At 45.0% G+C, this 6,795-nt stretch overlaps 1 protein-coding gene across 1 annotated transcript; it reads right to left on the bottom strand.

The window, feature by feature from the left end:
• Window positions 1-2,924: 2,924 nt before the first annotated feature.
• Window positions 2,925-4,796, bottom strand: LOC119374862 (kunitz-type serine protease inhibitor 6). Its single transcript, XM_049410849.1, has 3 exons — window positions 4,785-4,796; window positions 3,833-4,061; window positions 2,925-3,239 (listed from the first exon to the last, which is right to left on the bottom strand). The coding sequence occupies exons 1-3, from the start codon at window positions 4,794-4,796 to the stop codon at window positions 3,043-3,045; spliced, it is 438 nt and encodes a 145-aa protein (XP_049266806.1). The 3' UTR covers window positions 2,925-3,042.
• Between the last annotated feature and the right edge of the window lie 1,999 nt (window positions 4,797-6,795).

Consider the following 6,795-nt stretch of genomic DNA (forward strand, 5'->3'; position numbering starts at 1 on the left):
ATTGTTTTTGACGTCACTCACTTTGACCCACGTCTCCCGTCGCGCAGACGTGCGGAAGCATGCTCGCACCGTTCGAGAGAACAGGATTGTTAAACCAGGCGAAGCCTGTCACGGCCTGTTGGTGTTGGCGACTGCATAGAGAAGACCCAGTTTTTCTGTGTCCGTGGTGTGCTGCTTGGACATGTGATGCCTTTCGTTCACTGTATGTTCGCTTTGAGTATACCTGTAAACTCTCGCAATAGGGCGGGGCTGCGTGGCCAACTGTCGGGGAATATATTACAATTGACTGAATGTCCGAGTGTTTTCGTTACGAAAGGACGACCAGAAAGTGGAATGAGGGCATGTTGTTCGTCGAGATGACACTGATGTCCGTTTTTTCCGGGATCCAAAGGTGTGCGTATGTATGCAACTTTCTCCAATTGAGTTTTCACAGGTGGCGTTGACAGGGACACTTGTATTTATTTCAGGTTTGGAACGCTCGCTTTGACACCACCGCTATACTGTGATGAGAGACGCTGTAGCTTTGCTCGCACACGTCTCGGGTGATGGCGTTCTCTCTATCAGCGCCTGAACGTATTATCAGTTCGCGAACACACTCGAAGTAAGGTGTAGATTGTGTATTTTCTGGCCAATGCTTCATCAACATAGTTCCATGAAGCAAGTATGAGACGTATTGCAAAGTGTGCTGGCACTCGTTCTCGCGAATTGCTGGCATTGCCACCGCAGAGTTCTTTCTCGTTCGTTTGTCTAGGTGCACAAGTTTACCCAAGAAACTGGTAAGAGCTCATTTCCAGAGTACACCTTGCTACCTTCCTGCCTCCGAGCCTGCTCGCCGGCATGGTCACATCAATGTACCAGTGTGTTATTGAAATACTGTGCTTTTACCATTAGGGCTGGGTGTTGAAAAACAGCGCTCTCTAAAAGGAGATCAAGTGCCACGAAAAGCAGGGTGTCGTTTTGCTTGTACTCACGTTATCATACAACTTGTTTTGCTGCGCCTTTGAAAGTTGTGTTCTCAGCACAGGTGTTATTTCCGTTTTTTCTTGAGGGTCAATAAACATTTCGGTATTTCCATAGGACACCGCAGGTTTCTTGTAAAGCTTTGGAATACTTGGTTAAGAAAAGGGAAGGCGAGCTGGGATGCCAACATGCATTTATGTTCGTAGTTAATTTCTGACAGCCGCTTCGGGGTGACTTCAAATGCTGTTACAATTACACCCGTCGATCAAGCACCTTCCCCTAATTGATTTATTTCAAATATGTACAGCTTCACTTCAGCTGCATTTGGATGCACGTACACACCCCAAAGATTGCCTTGTTTTGTAATTTAGTAAATGAGGGGGATGTGGAGCAAAAGGTCTGTAACATATTGTCATGTTGTCGTGACGTTGTCGAAGGCAGTAGACTAATGGATATTTCCAATTTTCCGGTACTTAACCTGCATTCAGCGATTGTAGAAATATTGAGGATAGCAAAAACGACGTGTAATGGGACGTAAATTTTAGAACTTTAGCACTTATACCGCCAGAGCCGCGGCTGGATTTTTTAGGGAACCTGCCAATCGCACAAGATATGCCATTTCTCGACGTTATCATGGGTGAGAAAGGGGATCGAAGAAGTGGTTCTTCAATTATGTGGGCGTCATCATGCGCTTGTTCCTAAGTGAGAACTACTGAAAAACATTTGCTGAATTTGTTAATTTTTTATTATTATCCGTAGCGCTTAAAGCCGAAGAGCAGACTCCCTGTACTGCCTATTTTGTTGATGTTTACGGAAAGCAGCTCTATACTACGAAATGTAAAGCATACCCGTTGTTCAGTCGAAGGTATTGTTCAACATCCGTGAATTTGTTTTTTTGCTTTTTAACAACAAAGTTCTTTAGGCCGACCGTTAGTCCATGGAGAGCGAACAGAAATTTTCATCGTCATGAACCGGCTCGTAATCTCTTTGTACTCTTCTTCATCGTAGCCGTCTTCTTAACTTTTAGTTCGCTTCCAAAACACGTGCGCCCATTTCTCCGACACTGGAAGCAATAACTTTGACGGGCGAGTGAACGAGTTTAGAGAATGAAAGAGAGAGAGAAAGAGAAATAAAGATAGAGACCGAAAAATAATTCGTGAAGATATTTCTTGGCGAGGCGAGGTTCGAACCCGCGTACCCCCGATCCGAAGGTGAGTGTCTTAACCACTCCGCTATCCAGGCATGCTAGCAGAGTGTAGCATAGACTCGTACAGTATAGTATATGGTATAGTATACAGTATAGTATATAAAGAGGATGAGAAAGGGAAACGAGGGTGAGGAGGGCAGATTTGAGGAGGAGGAGGAGGAGGAGGAGGGAAAGGAGGCGGGAGGACTATTACAGAGAGAGAGAAAGAGAGGGAGAAAAAAAGGCCAATTCGTCGAAAGAAAGGGAACAAAGAGAGAAACGGATAGAAGGCGAAAGGACGATTACGGGGACACACAGAAAGAAATGCATAGGAAAAGAGGCAAGGAGAAACACAAAGTGAAAGAAAGAGAATAAAGAGAGAAAAGATGAAAATTTAGAGAATGAAAGGCAAACAGAGAATTAGATTTAAATAAAGTCAATAAAGGGAGAAAAAGACAGAATGTGAGAGTACGAGTACAGAGAGACAGAGAGTTAAAGTAAGAGAGAAAAAAAGAGAAAGAAAGAGAAGGAAATAGAAAGAGAAACAGAAAGAAACGGGCACAAAAAGAAGATAGGAAAAAGAGAGCTCGCATACCCATGTGTAGTATAGAATAGGAAGCGGTGGGAAAGAGACAGATGTGAGGTTACGAGCCAATCCAATCCAGGACCCGCTAGATGCCCACCTGCTACGCTGTGACCCAGCCTTGAGCGACTTAACGCAATGTTCGCTCATGTTTTTAAGACACTGCAAACAAACATACCGTTTTTGTCACATCAGGAATTTTTTCTTTATTTTCTGCAACCGCGTAGAATACTCCAGGAGCGCGAATTTATTCAGAGAAGTTAACCGCGCCGCTACCACTTGTCCATCGTGCATACGTAATTTTCAGCATCGACTAAGGCTTTTCGGTGTCGATGCAGAATTTCATGCAAGAAATGTATGATTCGAAGTTGTTGCCGTTGCTCTGGCAGCCTCCGTAGACGAAGCGACGGCAAGACTGCGTGATTTTGTCGTAGTAGAATCGTGGAAAACTGCCCAGACACGGTCCACGGTGAGCAGGGCGCTGACACAACTCGTGCACCGACACCGGCACTGTGCGAAGAAGTAGGAACGCAAGTATAACAGCACGCATGGTACATAGTTTGGTGACCACAGCGAGTGTGTGGCACCAAACTTGTGCACTCCGCTCATCAACTGCTCTCCGACCGGGCATCCTATTTATTTAACAGCAGACTGGATCGTTCCACTCTGATACTTGTGAAAAGGGTTTCCGATAGACCGTTCCAAGGATGACTAAAGGATTTAATATGTGCCTGTACTGCACGACAATTTCTATTTGAAATCACCCTAAACCCTAATGTTTTCTATGGTTATCTCGACTATCTCCTGAAAATAACGAGGCTCAGTTCTGAGCCGGTACCATATTTTCTATGACAACGTCAAAATCACACAAAGTGCAACAGGCAATTGTGTGCGTGATGCGATGAGAACTGGCCTCAAAGCATTTCGCTGGTTCAACATTATCTGCTACACTCTACCTTCATTTCATAGAGAACATGTAACAGACGTAACCCCTGCGAGAACTTTTTTCTAATTACAAGAACTAATCATAGTTTCGTCAATATCAGAAACATGTCATTAGATCTATCGTCGTATAATCAGTGTTAGTAGATATGGACACTTACCCTGTGGATGTGGGTCCACGCATGTCTTCTCGCAAGATTTCTCGTCCTCGAAATTGTTTTCGTTGCCGCCACAGCCGCCGTAGTAAAACTCCTCGCATTTGCCAGTATCCGCGTTGAAATACCACCTCTTGAGGATAAGGCTGCAGCGCCCACCGTCTTTAGGTTGTGTGCATGGCCCGTCCGCTGCCGCTGAAGCAAAGATAAATGGTGAACCGTTTATCAGAAGCTCCTAATAACTCATTGAGGTGGTGTTCTTCGTTATATCTGACATCAAGAAGACCAGTGCTACGAAAAGGGACCGCGTCCAGTGGGGGAAAAATAATTTTTGTGGTCTGTGTGCCTCGTTTTCAGACACAGCGTCTATTGCATGGCATGACGCATTCAAGGAACATCGATGCAAGAGAACATCGTGTACTCTTCTATCTAGAATATTTGACAAGTGGGCGATACACTGCCTACAGTATTCGTGCAATTTGTTAAAAGTTATCCTGGGGACACAGCTCAGTAAACTGATTTCCTTGGCTACGTGAACTCAGAAAACGTACCACTTTAATGAGCGCTACTAGTATAACTACGTGACATTATGAAATACCGGCTGCAATGGAAAGCATTGTCTGGTTTTTTAATATCATGAATATGATTACAATGACAGACGCCTGGACATTAACAACAACATTAGTAACCAGAAACAGCACGATGTAGAATTATAGGCTGCCATATGTTGCTACGAAAGAGTAGCCAGTGGCTGTTCTCCATCAGGTGGGAATGTAGTATTAAAGAAACCTGCGTAGTGTTTACAAAGATGCCAAATAAAACAATGTTATGTCGTTTGTCAAGCTTTGCTTAACACAATTAGAGTCAAGAAGCCGCGCACAGTTCGCGCAGCGGTGACACCTAGCATCTATTTCCTTCGATACTCACCGTAGGCAGTGCTGAAGAGCGCGAGAAGTACCCAGGTCTTCATGGTGAAAGATGGGAGCTAACTAGTGGCTTGTAAGGCGGCAGGCACTGACTTTTATACCAGAAACCACGATAGATAAAAAGAAAGAGAAGAAAAAACATATTGCTTTTGTTATCTGTCAGTACAAAGAGGCGCAAGATAAGGGCAGCACTCGTAGTCTCATCTTCCTAGAAATTGAGTGAACAATAGCTGACCCTTGTGTTCCATTCAAACGGTGATGATATTGTAGATTATTCGTTCTTTCATGCTCCTATACTTACATAGCGGTTGATCAGTTCTGGGCTGACTAAGAGAAGCGCACTGTCTCAGAATTTTCAGCTAAACTTGCTTCTGTCTTTATTAAGACAAACACCCTTTGGTGGTAGCCGTTGATAGAGATGAAGGAGATTATCCTTTCTTAGGTGTGAAATAATGGCCGAGTGCAGGGGTCACACAATAAAAGTAAAGGCTGTCTCAAAATGTTTTCTTATGTGTTATAAAATATGGGTAGCTTATCAATTTCAAGTTGAAATCAGTGACAAGGTTTTTTTTTTCTGGCAGATTTATGATACGCATTCTGGTGCACATGCAATGGCTTCCATTTTTGGCCTAGCCACGTATCTGAAGACCGCATATGCGTTTTCTGCAAACGGCAGACTACGCCAATGACACCGCCTGATAATGGTAATATCGCGATTGAAGAATTTGAGAGCGTTCCAGTTACCACATGTGCAATCGCATGGTAATGCAACCACTATGCTATGGTAGTGAGTAGTGTTACCAGGGGTTCCGGTATTGTAGGGAATGTAGCACCGGGATTACTGTTATAAGTTCTGTCTACGGAACTGCCCCACATCTGTGACTGTGTATCCTCGGGACCGGACCACGAGAAGGCTTAAGAGCATACCGGTTGAGAAGACTTGCAATCATGCCCCGACAAATAGATGACATGAAAATGACTCTCACAATATGTCGCGCGACTCTTGCCGTAAAAAAAATGACTGATCCCTCTGTCATAGGTATAACACGAAAGTGAAACGTGTCGTCACAGACGTAGTTGATCGTTTATAGTGCATTGTTATATGAGAGCTTGTACAATGTCTACTGTTGTTTGGCCGATATAGCACCGCTTCATGTGGTATAGCACTTACGTTGACGCCTAGTGGCACGTCTCCGTCCCGACGACTAACACCCACAATCATGGTTTAACCACTGCGGTAGCTGATGTTCTTAACATATACGTGGACACCGCTTATGGTGAATCCCGCGCCAAGGTGGCATCAACAAGCACATAATGAACACTCATACTCGCTATGAACTCCTTGAAAGCGTCGTGAGACGCGAAGAGAAACGCTACGCGCGTTGCGTCTTCCCTCTAGCCTGGCTGTAAATAGTCATAGGGCGAGCGGAGAACGCGGTGCACCATAGAGGAACTAACATGCTTGCTATGGTACTCTATGGTGCGACAGCCAGGTGAGCGTCGGAGAACTATTTTTCGATATGGATGGATGCTGTGAGCGAGGTGTGGGGTAAACCCACCACATGGCAGTGTGCTTTAAAGAGTTGACGAAATTACACTGCTATTGCAAACGCACCGAATGGGACGGTCGTAGCAATGGTGCGTGTTTTTCGAGCCTGGTGGCACTCATGTCACCGTCCCGTTATAAAGGGTAGGCTCATAGCATCCATCAATCCATCCATCCATCCACTCATCCATCCATCCATCCATCCATCCATCCATCCATCCATCCATCCATCCATCCATCCATCCATCCATCCATCCATCCTTCCATCCATCCATCCATCCATCCATCCATCCATCCATCCATCCATCCATCCATCCATCCATCCGTCCATCCGTCCATCCATCCATCCATCCATCCATCCACCCAAGAGCAGTGTGAAAGGAAAGTGCAAAAGATAAAAGGCGTGGTGATGTAACTTCCGCCATGTGTTTGGTGGTACCTCAGTGTGCAAAACGCCCGCCAACCATCGTCGCGGACCGTGAAGTCATGGGTACGAC

Source organism: Rhipicephalus sanguineus, chromosome 11, assembly GCF_013339695.2.
Source record: "Rhipicephalus sanguineus isolate Rsan-2018 chromosome 11, BIME_Rsan_1.4, whole genome shotgun sequence".
Taxonomy (NCBI): domain Eukaryota; kingdom Metazoa; phylum Arthropoda; class Arachnida; order Ixodida; family Ixodidae; genus Rhipicephalus; species Rhipicephalus sanguineus.